The following is a 20079-nucleotide window of genomic DNA, read 5'->3' as shown; positions in this document are numbered from 1 at the left end:
TTATGAAAAAAAATAAAAATATAAGTCACGCATAAATTATTAATCATATTTTATCATCTAACAATAATGAAAATATTAATTATAAAAAAAATTCATATAAGACGGATAGTCAAACGTTGGCACGGAAACTCAGAGTTTGCCTTTTTTTTTTTGAGACAGAGGGAGTAGCTCACAGGCAGATTATCAATGAGTTCAAAATTAGTGACAAGACTAAATCAAACATTGTAGCCGGAGGTTCTTCATTCACGATTCACTTGCAAAGTCGCTCAAGTAACCTGCATTAAGGACAACGAATTCTTTTTTTTTTCGATATTGGAAGTTGAAAGACGCATCATCACATCTCCGGCCTTTGCACAAATGCACCCGGGGCACATCTGCGGCACCAATACCCCAATTAAACAACGATATAGGAGTGCTACTACTTTAACAACAGTTTTAGCAGGTAGTTCTTGATTTTCTTTTTCGAAAGATCCATTTGATGAAAGCACAAACATAGTGAGATGCAGTAACAATTGCTAGAAACTGAAGCAGAGAAAAAACTTCAGCTGTCAAACAACAAACATGCAACCACCAACTAATAACATGTTAGATCGATCATATCCACATCCTCCTGCGCGAGATCATCTGGAGTTTGTGAGCCAAGAACAAAACGGCCGTCGAACAGGAAGCGACATCCATGCTTGTACCTACTTGGCATCATACTCGAGCATAAATCCATCAAGCCCTGCAGCTTGTCAGTCCTTCGTAGGGTGTATGCGTGCTCGATGTTCTTCCCCAAGCTTACGAACCCGACGGTGACGGTCACGAACATGCTCGACATCCGTTTGATCTGATCGCCGTCCTCCATCTCGCAATCCGCCGGCGTCTTCTCGCCTTCGACCGTCTTCCCGCCGTACACGACCTGACACTCGCCGTCGCAACACTTATCGGCGGGAACCATGGCGTCGTAGAAATCGATCAGGTCTTGCAGCTTGTCCGTCCTGTGCATGGTGCGGGTGACGCTAGCTGCGGCCAACCCTGCCCTTCATCTTGAGGGTGACGAGCATGCTTGGCTTGCTGATCGGGACGAACGTGATCTCGTCGCCGTCCTCCATGTCGTAGCTCGTCGGCATCAGCTCGCCATCGACCTTGCGGCCACGGTACACGAAACATGGCGTGGTACAGATCGAACAAGACGTTCAGCTTCTCGATCCGACGCATGGTACGCGTGACCGTGCGCCCTTTGCTGTCCTTGACGGTGAGGGTGACAGGCAAGCTCATGACTCTATCGGGGAAGAAGCTAACCTCGTCGCCGTCGTCCATGTCGTAGTCCGCCGGCGTCTCATAGCCGGTCACCCTCCTGCCGTAGTGCATGAAAACACCAACGGGGCGGCAGACATGGCCTTGCGCGACGGCGGCCGGCACCACCATGGCGAGGTAGAAATCGGTCAGGTCGCGCAGCTTGTCCGTCCTGCGCATCGTGCGGGTGATCCTGACGCCTTCGCTGTCCTTCACCCGGAGGGTGACGAGGACGCTCGGCTCGACCTCCGGCGACGGGCTGTCCGCCTCCCCCCTGGTCGCCGACGACGACATGCCCGATCAGTGATCTCTTCCTCGTCGGAAATGGATGGATGGGGCGCTGAGGCTGGGATTATATATAGAATCATCGATCACCTAGTGCATGGTGGATTTGTATCGTCGCGGCGGCGCACTGGGCGTTTCGATTGCTGTTCCACCGCCACTACACTACGTGAGCAGAAGCATGTGGCGCTTGAGAGCAAGGTCAATAGAAGAGCTAACTGCTAGCTTCAAAAAAGTTTCATGTCATTAGGAGTTCACTTAGAGCTAACTCATACAACGAATGGCTACAAGTTAGCTGCAAGCTATCCTTAATTAAATCATTGAAGTATTTAATATTTGCATGATCACAGTAACTACTATGATCAATACAAACCATCATCTCTGTGTCCATTTTGGTGTGCTGCACTGATCGACCAAGACTTCGTTGCCGCAGCTGTGTGGCATATGATATGGACTCACGGGATCGGCTGGGAAAGCGTGGGCCCCACAAAACGTGTTTTCTATCGTCAAGAACGGCTGCACGTAGGCGGTAACGCATAGAAAGAGCTGCTAACGTCCGGCGCTAGAACAAACGCTCGCTCGCTTGTTTCTCTCTCTTTCATTCTCTGCCCTAAATCTAATATTAGGATGGTGTGAGAAATTTTGGAGCCTACTTAATCATCCTATTGTACATGCTCTGATATGCATCGTAGTGATGGCACGGCGCGTGATTGCGTGGAATCGATCGAGGAGGGTGGTTGGCCGGATCAACAAGTTTCGTGCGTACGTGACACGCAGCAGTCGATATGATCTCTCTTGATCACGTTTGTTTGAACATCTCTAGGGAGACTTGCTGGAGCCGATTTTTCAGGAAAAATTAAGTCCAATATTTTGGTACTGGGGATTTTCTTTTGGAATTTTATTGTGCATATGCTCTTAGATCGTTCTCGCATCTTTACAATAGCATGGTGGCCCACGCAAATTACGCGGCTAGCATCATTATATTTTCTCTCATATAATACTCTCTTCGTTTTTAGTAGATGACGCCGTTGACTTTTTCATACATGTTTGACCATTCGTCTTATTCAAAAATTTTATGCAAATGTATAATATATAAATCACACTTAAAGTACTATGAATGATAAAACAACTCATAACAAAATAAATTATAATTAGGTAAATTTTTTGATTAAGACGAAGGGTCAAACATGTGAGAAAAAGTCAACGACGTCATCTATTAAAAAACGGAGGTAGTAGCATATTTGTTTTCTCACTATATTATTCAAATATATCAAAATGACAATATAATTTTAAATTTTGCAATAACTTTATAAAACTATTAATGTGTAATATTCATATTGTATTTTATATACGTGTTAGTTATTAATTATTATTAATACCAAATTTTAGTTATTTGTAAATTATAAATATTCCTATATGGACTCTATACTCGTCTTTTAATATTTCTTTTTTTTAATTCCGAATTTTTTTTGTAAATTATATTTCTATATAGACTCTATACTCTTCTTCCAATATTTTTTATTTTTATTTCTGAATTTTTATTATTTCTAATTGTATTTCTATGTGGACTCTAAACTCATCTTTCAATATTCTATTACTTCCTAATTGTATTTCTAACCTGGACTCTATACTATATTTCTAATATTCCTTATTTTTAATTCCGAATTTCAGTTATTTCCTAATTATATTTCTATATGCACTATATACTCATCTTCTAATATTCCTTATTTTTAATTCCGAATTTCAGTTATTTCCTAATTATATTTCTATATGCACTATATACTCCTCTTCTAATATTCCTTATTTTTAATTCCGAATTTCAATTATTTTATAATTGTATTTCTATATGGACTCTAGTCTCCTCTTCTGATATTTCTTATTTTTAATTCCGAATTTCAGTTATTTCCTAATTGTATTTCTATATGGACTCTAGTCTCCTCTTCTAATATTCCTTATTTTTTAATTCCGAATTTCAGCTATTTCTAAATTGTATTTCTATATGGTCTCTGCCTTTTCTTTTTCTCCGATTAATGTGAGAATTTCTATGCCATGAGAGCGAATGTGGAGGCTCCTTTTTCAATTCCTTTAATAATATAACTAGCTGGGTGGCCCGCGCAATTGCGCGGCTAGTACCCAAACAAAATTATATATTTTTTTATGATTTTACTAAAAATTTATTAAATAGCTATCTCATTGTCTTAAGAGTTTGAAAGACCAAACCTTATCATCCCCATGTTTCTAATTATATAGTTTTTTAAAAGTCACACCAGATACTACCCCTTATGTCATCTCCTTCTTTATTTGCTTGCTCGATCTACCACTATTTCTATTCATTCTCCTTAGAAAACTTCAAACATTGGATCTTATAGATTTTAGAGTTTATTTTCACGTTGATTTTCGTTTTTATAATTTTAGAGTTGGGTTCTTATATGAAAACTTTTTTCAATATTCCTTATTTTTAATTCCGAATTTCAGCTATTTTTAAATTGTATTTCTACTTAGACTCTCTTTTTTTCTAATTTTAGATTTTATTTTATTTTTATTTCGAATTTTAATTAATCTCGTATTGGGTTCTTATATGGAAACTTCCTTCAATATTGCTTATTTTTAATTCCGAATTTCAGCTATTTTTAGATTGTATTTCTACTTGGACTCTTCTTTTCTTTTTTTTTTCTTTTTCTCCGATTAATGTGGGAATTTCTAGCGCCCACAGCGAACGTGGTGCCTCCTTTCAAAGCTGTTTTAATAATATAATAGAATAATAGATAGATAGATAGATATTTGTTCGATGTAAGCATAGAAACAAAGGAGTATAATGATATATAAATGGTGCAAAACCGAAACAGCAATAGAACATTGCAAACCAGATAACCACCGACCCTTACCTTATCCAGGAAATAATTGTATTACACTCGGCAATAAAAGTAACTAGCCCCAGGCCCCCAGCCCATAAAAAAGTGACAGCATGTCCCATAGAACCAAACGACGAACCCTCCAGCTTGAGATTATCCGACCAGATTAGCTAAAACGTGGATGGTATCCCCAACCCTCCCGCTTGAGATTATCCGACCAGATGAGCTAAAACGTCGATCGTATCACCATCCTTCAGCTCGAGATCATCCGGAGTTTCCGAGCCTTGAACACGACGACGGCCGTTGTAAAGGAAAATACAACCATTTTGGTACATGCTTGCAGGCTCCCTGCTTAAGCATAAATCCATCAGACCCTGCAGCTCGTCTGTCCTTCGCAGGGTGTATGCGCGCTTGACTCCCACCATGGTCACCAGATTGATCGTCACGAACCTGCTCCGTTCGGTCGCCGGAGCAAGGCGGAGCTGGTCGCCGTCCTCCATCCCGTAATCCGCCGGCGTCTTCTCGATGTCGACCTTCCTGCCACAGCACGTGACGTCGAATTCGCCGCGCTCATCGTCAGTGGACACCATGGCGAAGTAGAGATCGATCAAGTCCTGCAGTCGTTCTTGGGTCCTGAGCATGGTGCGGGTGACGACGACGCTGCCGCCGCCATTGTTGTTGTTGCCCCTGATCGTAAGGGTGACGAAGGCACTCGGCTTGCTGAACGGAGAGAAGGCGATCTCGTCGCCGTCCTTCATGTTGCATTCCTCCGGCGTCTGCTTAGGGCTGAGCTCCCTGCAATGGTAGATGAAAACACCCTCCCTGGGCGCGGTCGACGGCAGCATGGCGAAGTAGAGATCGAACAGGATGTCCAGGATGTGCAACCTACGCATGGTATGCGTGACCCGGCGGCCATTGTTGTCCGTCACGGTGAGGGTGACGGGCGTGGTCCAGGTTCCGTCGGGGAAGAAGCTGACCTCGTCGCCGTCCTCCATGTCGTAGTCCGCCGGCGTACGGTCGCCGGTCACACGACGGCAGTAGTGCATGAAGACACCCTCGGCGGCGTCCATGTCGGCCGGCACCATGCCGAGGTAGAAGTCCATCAGGTCGTCCAGCGCGTCCGTCGTGCGCATCGTGCGGGTGATCCTGACGCCTTCGCTGTCCTTCACCCTGAGGGTGATGAGCGAGCTCGCCTCGACCTCCGGCGACGAGCTGTCGTCCGCGTCGTCCTCTCTGGTGGCCTTCGACGACATGGCTGATCGAGATCTCTTCGACATGGTGATGGCGGATCGGGAAGCTGACATGGAGTATTGGGTGGAAGGGTTGAGTTTTTGAGAAAAATCTTGGAAATGAGATGGGATTATGTAGAATCACTATCCGATATGGTATTACTTCTATATATTAGTGCGCGCGTGCATGGCGGAACGAGCTTGTGCCGTTTGCTGCTGCATGCTTTCCCGTGCTCTATCTTCTCCTAGATTGTCTCCGGTTTCGGTTATCACACAACACGCGACGGTATGTGCACGGTGCACCAGTGAAATCGGAGTTGTACATTCAGAATTTTTCGGGTTTGAATTTGAAAATACAAACTTATTAGTTCGAGATTACTTGGGCTAGACAGAAGTACTGGAAAAATTCGCATCTGCTTAACACCAAAATGAAAAAACACTTATCATCCAAACCTAGTGTACTCTGGTTCTCCACAACCAGTACACAATTACAAGTCCACAACTGCCAGGAACAAGCTACGACGCGAGCATCGACGATGGAGCAGGAGCCCATCCGGAACAAGCGGCGCCACCGATCAGCTCCTCGAAGAAGTCGACCTCATCGACGTCCTCCATGTCGAGCTCCGCCGGCGTCTGCCAGCCGCTCAGCCGGCGGCCGTCGTAGAGGAACCGACCCGTGCCGCGCTGCACCCGGCCATGCGCGCGGTCGTAGTAGAAGTCCACCAGGCCCTGCAGCTGCTCCGTCCGCCGCATGGTGCGGTAGACGGCGCGGCCGTCGGTGTCCTGCACCTTCAGCGTGACGTACTCGCCGGCACGCTTGGCCGCCGGCGACTTCCCGTCGTCCTCCTCCTCCACCTTCACCGCCGCCGTGATGCCAGACCGGCCGAACATCTCGTCTCCGGTGAGCTAGCTCTAATCTGCGGTTAGGTGTACTTGCGTAGTTGTGTTGCTGTTGCCATAGATTGCACCCTGCGTGTGCTTATATATGATGCCAGTGTGAGCATGGTTTAATTAGCCATCGATCTGTGTAATCTCAGTGCTGAACCTTTCGGTTGACGCAGTAATTGCACGGTGATCGAAGGGGTTTTAAATGGTTTTACGCATGGTGCATGGCAATCGAGTAGTCATGTTTAAATAAATTTAAATTAAGCTCTTTTTTTTCCCTAACAAAGAGCACCAATAAATACTTCTTGGAAAAAGATGTGTGTTGCATTTTGATTACATTTGTGTATTGTTTTTTGTGCAATTTAAATTTAATCGAGTACTATGCGTGAGCATATCTTGTTTATGTGAAGAAGTTTGTGTGGTGTATTACTTCGATTGAATTTGAAAGTTACATACAAATGAATTTGTAAGTTGCAATGTAATTACACTACTAATTTATCATATATTCATATTTAATTTGACAACTTTTTATGAGAACATTTATTGACAAATGTATAGATAGTCCTAAAAGAATTTGTAATGACGATATCCGCACACCACGCTAGCTCATCCATTTTTTTTGAAACGACTCGCACCAAACATGCGAAGTTAATATTGATAGAGCAGTAAAAAAATTACAAAATCACAATCCTAGGAGGACTTGAATAGGAAAATGAAGAAAACACTACCCACGCACTGACAACACCAATACACATACTCGGGAGAAGGCCAACACCGAACCGGCCACCGCTAGGCCAACAAAGGAACTACAGCCAAGATCACCCAAAACTTAATCCTAAAAACCCGACACCAAGCCCCACTCTAGCGACCTCTTTAGAATTGAGGGTGAGAGAGTAGAATGGAACCGCTCTCCCCCTAGGCCCTCTGACGTGGCCAACTTGTATAAGTTAGGGCCCCGACACAAAAATACATGCATCTAGAGAGCGAGCTTGCACTAGTTGTCTAGAGGGATTCGGCGAGGGGCTGACTAGACGACATCTCCAGGGAGAAGAGCGGTGAAGACGTCACCGCCACCATCCGTCAAGGTCTCAAAGAGAATCGAGACTGGGTTTTCACTTGGCAGCTCCACGAGAGGAGATGGGATGACACGACAACACTCTCAAGAAGGGATCGGAAGAGACACTCAAACGCCATTGTTGCCGGGCCCGGTCAAGGCTAAGCTAGGTTTTCACCTGCCGCCCACCGCTTGCTAGTCCACAGTTGATGCACGATGCTCCAATGCTGTCAAAGCCCCTCGTCGGTTAGTCTCAGCATGCCTCCAGCGCTGCATCGCCCTCCGCCACCTGCTGATCGCGCCTCCTCATGCCACGATGGCCTCCGTCACCACCGGTCGCACCTTCTCGCGCCACGGCGGCCTAGATTGCTACTAGTTGCTGAATGCGCTGATGAAGCCTAGAGGGGGGGTGAATAGGCTGTCCCTGAAAACTTAAAAACAAATCGAAGCGGTAAAATTCAAACAGACCCGGAACTTCCTGGTAAGAAACTCCGGAACTTCCGGTGTTCTAAGACAGGAACTTCCGGGTAACAGAACAGAGATGAAATTCAAATTTCGAAACAAGAGACTAAGCCAATCTTCACAAGATGGTGCATAGGTATTCTAAGCAGAGGATATATCACAGAATCATCCACAGAAAGAGACAAGAGCGATTTTTTCCCGAAGTTCGAATCTTGCGATCCTACTCTCCGTTGAGGAGCTCCAAAGAGCTAGGTCTCGATTAACCCCTTGCCTCACTTGTGCAAAAACCCCAGAGAAAATGCACAGCCTTCAACACCAAACACCCCTAGGCAAATTTCTAGAATTGAGTGACCACCAAGATCCAACTCAACCTACTTCTAGAAATCCACCACAAGTGTGGGTTGCTCTACTTGGAAAGCCTCTAGAATCTCAGCACAAGAACTTCACTAACTTACCTCGTTCCCTTTCGGAGGAGAGGAAATCCTTCACAAACTTACCCAGGACATCCACAATATGCAACGAATTCTCGCGAGTGACACCTAACCGTCTAGGAGATCACCTCCAAGAGTAATAAGCACCGAGATGACAGCCACGAGATATTCCAAGTGCTCACCCAAGATCCTAGTCTTCACACATCTCCAAATCTTCTTCTCTCCCTCTCAATCTCTCTTTCTCACAAGAATTAGGTTCTAGATTGAGTGGAGAAGGTAAGAAACACTTGGGAGAGGCTAGCAATAGCTCAGGTTTGAAAAGTGAAAGTGGAATGGCCAAGGAACGAGCTGGAAACAAGCTGTATATGTATAACGGCTAGGTGACGTCATCTAGCCGTTACTCACAAATTTGAACAGGAAACTAGACAGGAAGTTCTGGACCTGGAAGACCGGAACTTCCGGACTACACTTAGGAAAATCTTTTTCACAAGACCGGAACTTCCGGACCTGGAAGACAGGAAGTTCCGGACTTGCATTTTTGGACAGATGAAGTATTTGCAAAAATGACTCCTAGGGAAACTTGACACTTGGTTCACACTAAAAGCACTTGATATATCTCAGAGCATCACCTGGAACCCCTCTTAATAGTACGATTTTTCCTAAAAACTCGATTTCAAAAGATAAACTATCCTATGCACTTCTCGAGTTCCGGTCCGCTTTGTTTTTGTACTTTTTGGGGTCTCCAAGTATCCATCTTCCACACCTTGGACTAATGCACCTGAAAGTCACTCAATGAACCCATTAGTCTCTTAACCACATTTGTCATTAATCACCAAAACCCACTAGGGGATTAATGCACTTTCAGTTGTATCTCTCGTGTCATGCCGGCCTCCGCCACCCGCCAACTGCTCCTCCTCGCGCCGCGTCAGCCTCCGTCGCCGCTGGCCGTGTCGGCCTACGGCCATGCCTCCTCATGCGCGTCACATACTCACACCGGCTCCTCCCCCGACCGCGCCGGCCAACCGCAGTCGTCGCCCACGCCTCATGCTAACCAGCCACCCATGTTTCCTGTCGCAACCGCTTGTGCCTCCTAGCACCATCACTGTCGCCCGCATCCCCTCGCCGGGCTCCTCCTTACTCGCCGCCGGTCTCCTTCTTCCTTGCCTCCATTTCCAGCTGCCGCCGTCGTTGACGCACCGGCCCACCACGTCTGCTCCACCTCCTCCCGTGTGCCAGTCTCGACGCCGACGTTGTTCCAGCTGGCCTCACGCCCCGGCACGTATGGCGGGGGCTCCACCGCCGCCACCACCATTGAACCCCTCCACAGACAACCGTCGTCACTAGCCACCATCCTGTCATATCCGGCGATCCACGCCGCTGTCGCCGCCGCAATCACTAAGTCCCGCCAGATATGGTCGGAATAGCGCGGATCTTCCGGCCAGATCTGGACGGTTGCCACAATTCATCATCCCAGAACAACCGATACAATGCTAATATCGATTGCTGGTGCATACGATGAAAGAAAGGAAAACACTGCACATTGTTCGTTCAAAGAAAAAGAAGAAAGAAAACACTGCAAATTGCAAACTACAGTAGTACGTCTAGTGGCATAAGAGCAAGTATAATAGTGAGATATAAGCCTGCTATAAACTTAGGTGGAGGAGAGAGATAATGAAAAATTAAGGATGTTGGCTCTCATGCAAGAGCTAACTTATCATAAGTTTCAAGACAAATACATTAAATGTATAAGTGAGAGATAGAGAGAGGAGAAGAAAATTGTAGCCAACCTTATAGCTAATCTATTATATATGTTGGCTTTAAGATAAGCTAATAGTAGTAAGTTGGCTATATTATTATCCTTGCTCTAAATATAGCAAGTCGCAGAGGATAAACAATTAATTCTAACTACGACGATACAGAAACCGATCGACATCGAGTATTTGGCTGGATTGGAGATATATGGGCATGGGAATGGCCGAATGGGATTATGCATAGAATCAATATCCGGTACGGTGTTTTTGTTTCTACAGAGATTAGTGCGCGCGTGCATGGCGGAACATGCATGTGCCGCGTGCAACAGTTTGCTGCATGCGCTGCTCTATCTTCTCTAGATTAGTTAGCGTGCACGTGCAAGACACGTCAACATACATTGAATGGAGTAAAAGAAATATATCCTTCGCTTAAATCAGTTGAGTTAAAAGTTCTTGTACATCATACCCAAAGAAGCTACACCATTACATTCTCTTCTAACAATCTTCTTTATTCGAAACGCCGAGACAATAGCCAACATCAACTTTGCATCATGGAATACATGACACAGCCGAGATTTGTCTCCCTGTAGCATCCAATCCTAATGCTATGGAATACATTTCATCATGGAATACATTATTAAAGCTCACTCTCACATGTACCGATGAAAATGGAAGTTCTATAAGTACGTACTACCTTTAATAAGATTACTGTGACCTTGGCTCCTCCACCAGTTTGGTTGAATAATAAAAGCATCAACAGATAGCCAATCAATGGTAAATAAAATAATAGAATTTCTTCGACCACCTTATAGCGCTTGTTCAAAACCGAAGGCAACCTAACAGATGATCTATTGCTCTTCATTCCATTTATTTACAGCTTGTAAGCTTGTACACTTCCTGACGGTTTTTTAGCATGCCTATATGGCAACCTGCAAACATAAGACGGAAAAGAACTGTTAGTGGCACAAAATTAGATATACTTTTGATTCATAAAGTTTGCAACTTTGTGTTTTTTACGTAGCGTACTTTTATACATGTAAGCTTTCGGATAGTGGCTCAAGAGCAAGAAATGTGCAAATCTAGAACATGCAAACTGGATTCCCCAATATGTGCTCGGCAAATTTGGAAATAACGTAGGCTAAGCAGTATTCAGTTCAGATAGATTGTTAAATTGCGAATCCATGCAATTAATATTTAGACTAAAGAATTCCGATGTGTATAGACTAATCTGATGTGCATGGGCAACTGCAATACATGATGACGATGCATATTTTAAGACCATTCCAACATTAACTTCATAAACATTACGTTTGACAATTTTCAAACTGTACTTTTAGTCAAAAGCATGTCATAGCTCATATTTGATAAACAAAATGGTAAATCACTTGTAAGCAACAAATCAAATCATGCTCGAACCATCTACATATTATGCTTAAAAACTCAAAGTTACTTTGTATAATGCAATAAATTATCGATGTGCTGCAATAATTTATCAAACACATGGTCAATTAAGAATCTTTCATTGATGAATTTTAACGTCTGGTGGGCAGCCATTTATAGGAATCATACAGTATAAGAATCAAATTCCTTTTGCATGGAGGCTGTAGGCATATCTATAACCTATTATATACTGCCAAAAGATATTGGTGGCATAATTTTGTAACACACAATACCTGATAGTTCCAGCAACAAACAAAATGACTGTTTGGTATAAACATGCTTGCTCAATAACCATCTAATAGGATAGCCTATTTGATCTACATCTGAAATAGGAGATGGAAAAAGGATAAAGGATTACTATCCTGATGCATAAGCAGAAAAATCAAAAGCTTTATAATATGCAGACTGACATATCTATCCATTCAATTCAAGCTTCTATTATATATAGAAACAACAATTTGACTAATATGATTTGCCAAAATCAGCAATCAAAGATAACGATGTAGACATGCAGACAAAACGATAGGACTTTTCCCTCTTATGCCTCTGTCCTGCTATGCTTCGAGTAATTCTGTTCACAACCTACCAAGCAACATACTTGAATAGTTGCTATATAGGTTACTTTGAATAAATGCACATTTGTATGGAAACAAAATGGCAGCTTTTGATCAGGTGGCAAATGAAAATCCATAAGAAAGAGCTCTCATTACCTCCTGATATTGCCGTGTACTATGAGAGTCAGCAACATCGGCAGCATATGTTTACACATAAATGACAAAGGAAAAGAAATAAGTGCCACATGGTAGTAACTGACAGCTATGCAACTAATGTAAAACTTGCTGATGGATCAACAGAGGTTTGCTGGTGGACCCTACGGTGCGTATTAGGAAGCAGTGTACCATTAGACATAGACATCACCTAAGCAGGACAATGATAGCAAGAAAAAGAAGTTATAGAAAAATCAAATTTGATCAGCCTGGATTTTTTTTTCGTTTTTTCCATTCTACCTAGATAATGCAGGTGTAGGGCTGGAAAACATGGTTTTTCAACAGTGAAATCAGGATCTATGTGGGAAAATGGGGAAAGCAAGCCTTACAAATCCTAAAAAGCAGAGTAGCAGAGGGTTACGTAACCTGTATGTATATTCAAAGGTTAAAAAATATTCAGAAATATAATTGTTGTTGACAAACACAGGATAGCATTAACGGTACCTATTCTTGATTAAATTCTTAAAGTTACCCAAAGTTGTTGTATTCATGAATTTGGGATTTGTAGTATGTAACGTATGAGTTTCTTCATTGCTACTTTGGGGTTACCGGCATGCAACATACTATTATGCCCTGAAAATTTCAGGTTTTCAGTTAGCCCTATAGTTGTCATGCTCAACATAGTTTTATCCAGTTAAGACTGAGTTATTACCATTGGCTGAATTCGTCAAGAAATATATGGATAGCTATACTTATTGGGCTTTCTCATAGCATGTGCAGTAAACCAGAATATGAAAAACCTTCTTCAAAGACAAAATCCCTGTGATGCTGAACTATCTATAACAGCAACATGATGAGAAAAAACAGTGATTGACAAATCGACACATACATTTCTTAAGGGTTGAACACAAATGAGGTGTTACATTTCCTAATTGCTGACATATATACTTGATCCTAACATGTTTGACAATTCTTAAGGGTTGAACACAAATTCAGTTACTACAACAGAAATTCAGAACTCATGTGAATCCTCCTGAACTTGGATGCATTTTGATTTTTGAAATGTATTATCAAATTTCATAATAGCATTAGCATGGGGAGAGAACTCATGTGAGTACTCCTGAACTTGAGGTAAAAGGAAATGCAGGAGTCATATATTACAAATTAATGTCCTCTCTTGTGGTGCTAAACTGTCAGATATTTTTCCAGAACACAGCAATATATAAATTTGAATTCCTCAGATTACCTCATAGCAGCCTAGCATGTAGCCTTAGATTTAATAAATCTCCAATTGCTTCAGCTGGAACCACAAGTTGAAACTACAATGCAGAAAACAAACAAGTCATAATAGTTGCTTGAAGTGCTTGAAGATCATACTATTTATTCACAAGGAACATGATGTTCTGAAATTAATGTGAATATCAACTTTCCTAAGCTGTTCTCAGAGTTAATCTCAGAATCTTATTTTTAACTCTCATTAGTGAAGTGATTAACAGGAATGTGAAGTGATTAACATGAAGAAAATTTGATTCAGAAATAAATCAAGAAACGGTTGCTGATTGAAAAACATAAGAGGGAATTTGATTCAGAAATAAATCAAACGGTTGTTGATTGAAAAACAAAAGAGGAAGATGGTAGCAGAAGCAATGCCGCCTACCTGTGGTGAGGTAGGGATTAGACATGGAGTCGGCGTGGGAAGAAGGTGGCGTAGACCTGCTGCGGCGACCGTTCGGCGGGGAAATCCCTCTGCAGTGCAACGCCGACCTGCGGGGCGACGGCGATTGACGGCGACCTGCCGGGACGGCGGTTAGCTCGCCGGTGGGTTCCGCTGCGGGGTTGCGGCGTGAGGCGTGCAGCGGGGGCGGTGGATGGGGAAGCGACGTGGCGAGGAAAGGATGGGGACGCCGGGGAGGTAAGCAGGCGGGGCGGCAGATGGGGAAGTGGCGCGGCGAGGAGGGGATGGGGACGCCGGGGAGGGAGGCAGCGCAGCGAAGAGAGGGTAGTGACGGCGGCGTCGTAGATGAGGGCGAGCAGGAGCGGCGGTCGGCGGGGATGCAGAGCTCAGGGGTGTCGCGATGGGGGTGCCGACGGTGGAGTCGTTGTGGGGGCGCGGCGATGGGGGCGGCGCGATGTGGGAGGCGTGGTGGGGGAGGCAGAGTAGGGAACCGCCCCCGGCGGCGGCGGCGGCGAGGGAGGCACACAGGGGAACCGACGATGACGAGGAGTTGAGGAGGCAGGGGAGGCGCGGACGGGGGCGTGGTGGGGGCGCAACGAAGAGAGTGGGGCCCCGGAGGTGGAGCACGTGGTGGGGACGCGGAGAAGAGGAGGAGGAGCGGTTTTTTCTCGCTGAGGAAGAGGGAAGGGTCGCGCGTGGGAGGATCGTGAAAGGAATATCGTTCGTAGGATCTCGCAGATCAATGGCTCAGAAACAAAAGTGGATTCGAAGGATTGTAGGATTGTTGGATGAACTTGTACCTTTCATATTAGTATAGATTTTCTCCGCCTTCAGTTATCAAGTATGTGCATAAGTGAAATTGGAGTTGTACGTTCAGAATTTCGGGTTTCGATTTTCAAAATACGAACTTATTAGTTCGAGATATGGTTTGGACTAGAGCGAATAACTGGCATAATTATTCAGATGATAATGATAATGATAGTAGGGACTATATACCTAAAGGAAAAGTCTATACGTACTAACTTTTTATTACTAAATTCTTACTAACACTGATGTGTCATGCTATGAGTCACTTGTGGAGAAACTGTCACTCCCGGTTTGTAAACCCCCTTAGTCCCGGTTGACCGGAACTACGAATCCGGAACTAAAGATCGCTATATTTAGTCCCGAGCGAAATAACCGAGAGTAAATATTAATCTTTAGTGCTAGGGACTAAAGATCGCTATCTTTAGTCCCGGGTGAAATAACCGAGAGTAAAGATCAATCTTTAGTCCTACTAAAGAGAGAGATCTTTAGTCCCGGTTGGTGTTACCAACCGAGACTAAAGAGAGGATAGAGACAGTCCCGGATGGTCCCCTTTTATTTTTTTTTTTGTTACTTTTTTATTTTCTCCCGAATCGGATGGCATGCACATCCCAAATCAAACCCCAAATCCTCAAATCAAAGTAACATCCTAAATCCACATCACAAATCTTAAAGTTACTTATACACACAAATATAATACATCACAAATCCTAAAAAATTTACACATAAATCAAATACAACACATATTATACATCTTAAATCCATACAATGAATCACAAAATTATACATCTTAATGAATCACAAAATATCAAAAAAAACAAAGAGAGAGAAAACAAGCTGCCGGATGCCGCTACTACTGCTACTACTCAAGAAATCAATCCTACTACTCAAGAAATCAATCCCACAACCACTCAAAAAATCAATCCTACTACTCAAGAAATCAATCCCACAACCGCTACTACTGCTACTACTCAAGAAATCAATCACAAAATATCAATCCCACTACTGCCGGCTGCCGCTACCGTTACTACTGCGCGCATCTGCTTCCCCTGCAACAATCCAACAACCGCTACTACTGCTACTACTCAAGAAATCAATCACGAAATATCAATCCCACTACTGCCGGCTGTCGCTACCGTTACTACTGCGCGCATGTGCTTCCCCTGCAACGCACGTCTGCGCCGCACACCGCGCGTCCGTCTACCGTGTCCACGCGGCGCGGCCTTCTCCATCTCCAGGTGGAGGAAGGGGAGGGGAAGGAAGGAGGAATGGGAGGATCTGTGTAAGATCTATCTCCAGGTGAGGGAGGAGGAAGGGGAGGGAAAGGAGGAAGGGGAGGATATGTGTAAGATAGGAGAGGGGAGGAGGGGGAGAAGAGGGAAGGATCGATCTGTGGGTGAGGAAGTGGTTGCGAATTTTACTCCTACTCCCGGTTGGTACTAGCAACTGGGATGTAGACTAAAGTGGTAATCTTTAGTCCCGGTTGGTAGTATGAACCGGGACTAGAGATCCTCGGCCCCATGACAGGGGATAAACCGGGACTAAAAATCATCTTTAGGGACTAAAGATAACTTTTTTAACCGGGACTAAAAATCGTTTTTAGTCCCGATTTTAAATGGAACCGAGACCTTTTTTAACCGGGACTAAAAAAATCGTTTTTAGTCCCGGTTTTAAATGGAACCGAGACTATTGTAAAATTTGGTCGACCGATCAAAAATGGTTTTTCCACCAGTAAGTGTATCTAGATTTTTTATAACTTACATCTATCTAAATTAAACGGTTGAGATGATTGTTAGTAAAGATTTAGTAAGAAAAAAAATAGTATGTGTAGCAGTGTTCATATCTAAAAGACTAAATCCATAACTACCAGGAACAAGCTACGCGAGGATCGACGATGGGGGATCCCATCCAGATCCGGCGGCGCCACCGATCAACTCCTCGAAGAAATTGACCTCGTCGCCGTCCTCCATCTGGAGCTCCGCCGGCGTCTGCCAGCCGCGCAGCCGGCGGCCGTCGAACAGAAACCGGCCCGTGCCGCGCTGCACCCGGCCATGCGAGCGGTCGTAGTAGAAGTCCATCAGTCCCTGCAGCTGCTCCGTCCGCAGCATGGTGCGGTAGACGGCGCGGCCGTCGGTGCCCTGCACCTTCAGCGTGACGTACTCCCCGGCCACCCTGGTCGCCGGCGCCTTCCATTCCCAAGTCGCCGGCGTCTTCCATTCGTTCTCCTTCTCCACCTTCACCGCCGCTGGGATGCCAGACCAGCCGTACATCGCCTCCGGTGTTTTAGCTATCTGCGTAGGTGTACTTGCGTAGCTATCTGAGTAGTTGCGTTGCCATGGATTTCACCCTACGTACTCTTATGTAGTATATTGTTAAGTTCTAGCTAGAGATAGTACTCCATTAGCTAGGATAGGATTGATTTGTATCTCGAAGTTTTCCTTATCTTTATCCTTGTAATTTGCTATATATATATACCCCGAGTTACCAACTCCTGAGGACTCAATACAACGTGATCCATATTCATAATATTTCTCTTCCTTTGCTGTTCAATCAGCATATATGAATATATGATGCCAATGTAAGAGCATGATTTTAATTAACTGGCGATATGCGTAATCTCAGAACTGAACCTTGATGTTGCCGCAGTAATTGCACGGTGATATCATCGAAGGGGTTTCCTATAGGCTATGGCGGATCAGCGGATGCATTGCATGGCAATTGAGTGGATTAAATGACGCTAGTGACTTGCCAAGATCAACTACTGTTGCCATAATTAATCATCCCAGAACAACTGATTCAATGTTAACATCGATTGCTGCTGCCATGAGGAAATAAAACACTGCAAATTGCAAACTACGACGATCGGCAAATCGCAGAGGATGAACAATTCTAACTACGAGTCTACGACGCTCGGCGGCGACAGTCGTAGACTACTAGTGAGAACTGGGAAGAAGATTGCATTGGAAAAATCCTCCGCCGCCGATCATAACCGGGAAGAAATCGACAGTGTCCCCGTCCACCATCTCGAGCCCCATCGGCGTCATGTCGCCCTTCAGCCGTATGCCGTCGAAGAGGAAGGTCCCCGTGCCGTAGGTGACCTCGGGCGCCTTGGTGTAGTACATGTCCATGACCACCTGCAGCTTGTCGGCCATCCTGATGGTGTGGCGGATCCTCCGGTCTTCCTGGTCCATCACCTTGAGCGTGATGAAGATCGGCTTCACCGTCTCCTTCGCGTCCTCCTCCGCCCTCGGCGAGGTCGTCGACATGGCCGGTGAGTTTGTGGGGAATCGTGGGTGTGTGTGTGGATGTGGGCGGTGTGCCGTCGCCCTGCTTGGCTGCTTATATACCAACTCCCTCCGTTCGTGGATAAAAACACGCATCGGCCTTTCGTTAACCGCGCGTACCGTCGCGCTTTGCACGGCGCATGGGCCCATGGCCCCGCCCGCCCGTTGCGCTGCCGAAACAGCACGCCGCTGGCCCCGTCCGCCCGTCGCACCAACCTTTTTTTTTTTTTTTTTCAAACGCGCACGCAAAAGCTTTCCACGTTGGTACTCCCCTAGTACTAGTATTGGTACTCCCTCCGTTTTAAAAGATTATACTATAAATCGTTTTGTCTTCAGCCAACATCAAACTGATTTAAAGTACGACCGAGTTTATAGGAAAAAATAGTAATATTTTCAACCCATGACTATATTATGAAAATATATTTAACTATAGATTAATGAAACTAATTTGATGTCGTAAATATTACCACATTTATCTAAAAACTTATTTTAAACTTAAAGTAGTTTGACTTTGACCAAAATCAAAATGGCTTATAATACAAAATGGAATATGTAGAAAAAAAAGGTTCATCTGCAACTCGCCTAGATGATCACTAGGGAATATACTTATATACAGATAACAAAGCCATACAAGGTTGTTACAGACAATAGAAACTCCAAGGTGAGCAGTGAAAAGGACTAGATGGTGAACAGAAAGCGTTCACTTTCAGGATTGAGATCCTCTATCTTCAAATGCACCATGCTTTTGTCACTGACAAGTGGGCCCATGGTTTATTGGGTCCACATGTAAGTGACAAAGACACATACCTTTGAAGACAGAGGATCCTAATCCTCGCTTCCATCCAATGCTACCCCTCCTGGGTAATCCGATCAATCACTTGCAACGCCAACCCCGTATCATAGCTCATGGATGAATATCGGTTTCATTTTAATTGAGCACGTGTAAATGCACAATGTTATTTGAGAATTCGAAGTTCTGAATATGAAGTCGTGGGTCACAATTCCTGAATTTTCTTTCATTGAGATCTGAAGCTAAGCACTAGTTCAGTACATAATCCGGTTAACGAACAGCTCCTGAATGTAAGTTTAACATACTGAAATTCAAGTGCCTGAAGTTAAGTCCTCAAGGTTTGAGTATTGCCCTAAGTACTGAAACTACAATGACAGCAGTTGCATTGACTGTAGGAGTACTCTAGTCAAACTTTTTAACTTCTGTCAAGTGCCTGAAGTTAAGTTATCAAGATACGAATGGTGAAAACGGTATGGAAATTTTCCGACCGTACCGATACCGTTTCCGCAAAACTAATATAATAATAATACTTTTATGATGGTTACCGTTTCCAAATTTAGTTTTTTTTTTAAATTTTTGTTAGCGTGGCATTGAAGTTGACACTTAATAAATGAATTCATAAATATGGAAATTTTCCGACCATTTCCGTTCGTTTTTGAAAAAATAATAAAATAATAATATTGTTTCCGACCATTTCCAACCGTTTTCATCCCTAGATATGATGTTGTTGTCCATGTGAATTTTGGCAATGTCCTGAAATCTGATATTGCCTTCTGAAAACTGAAGTTCTTAATTTATTTTTTAAACTCAAGTGCAAATGGTTTTTAGAACTCAGTTCTGATTTAAGTTCTGAAATCAGTCTTAGTATATTGTCAAAAACAATTTTTCGAGCTTTAGCACTAGTGCTTGTTCTGAATTTTTGAACTTTAATTCTGAAATTTGAAAATGCGGTAGTGCTTGTTCCAAAATCTCAAATCTGAAGTTGTACTTGTGTTTGTTCTGAAAAATTGAACTTTAGTTCTCTGATAATATAGTAGTGCTTGTTCTGAAATCTAAAATCTGAAGTTGTACTTGTTTGTTTTGAAATTTTAAACTTTAGTTCTGAAATCTAAAAATGCAGTAGTGCTTGTTCTGAAATCTCAAACCTGAAGTTGT

At 43.9% G+C, this 20079-nt stretch overlaps 2 protein-coding genes, 1 long non-coding RNA gene and 2 pseudogenes across 4 annotated transcripts; all 5 read right to left on the bottom strand.

The window, feature by feature from the left end:
* Positions 1-574: 574 nt before the first annotated feature.
* Positions 575-6532, bottom strand: LOC127780296 (uncharacterized; annotated as a pseudogene).
* On the bottom strand, positions 4446-5740 carry LOC127778553 (uncharacterized; annotated as a pseudogene).
* Positions 6533-10627: 4095 nt separating the features above from the next.
* Positions 10628-14655, bottom strand: LOC127778558 (uncharacterized). Of its 2 annotated transcripts, XR_008018523.1 has the most exons (4): positions 14029-14655; positions 13618-13690; positions 11898-11987; positions 10628-11153 (listed from the first exon to the last, which is right to left on the bottom strand). It is a non-coding gene; the product is annotated as an uncharacterized LOC127778558 (long non-coding RNA). The 2 variants fall into 2 exon arrangements; XR_008018524.1 differs by lacking the exon at positions 11898-11987.
* A 2072-nt stretch (positions 14656-16727) lies between these two features.
* Positions 16728-17120, bottom strand: LOC127778555 (small ubiquitin-related modifier 1-like). The gene has a single exon (XM_052305173.1). It carries the CDS (start codon positions 17118-17120, stop codon positions 16728-16730), a length of 393 nt encoding a protein of 130 aa, XP_052161133.1.
* Positions 17121-17602: 482 nt separating this feature from the next.
* LOC127778556 (small ubiquitin-related modifier 1-like) lies at positions 17603-18151 on the bottom strand. The gene has a single exon (XM_052305174.1). It carries the CDS (start codon positions 18114-18116, stop codon positions 17784-17786), a length of 333 nt encoding a protein of 110 aa, XP_052161134.1. The 5' UTR covers positions 18117-18151; the 3' UTR covers positions 17603-17783.
* Between the last annotated feature and the right edge of the window lie 1928 nt (positions 18152-20079).

Source organism: Oryza glaberrima, chromosome 7 (genome assembly GCF_000147395.1).
Source record: "Oryza glaberrima chromosome 7, OglaRS2, whole genome shotgun sequence".
In the NCBI taxonomy this organism is placed as follows: Eukaryota; Viridiplantae; Streptophyta; class Magnoliopsida; order Poales; family Poaceae; genus Oryza; species Oryza glaberrima.
The sequence above is the reverse complement of the archived record's forward strand: the minus strand, read 5'-3'. Positions and strand labels throughout refer to the sequence as shown.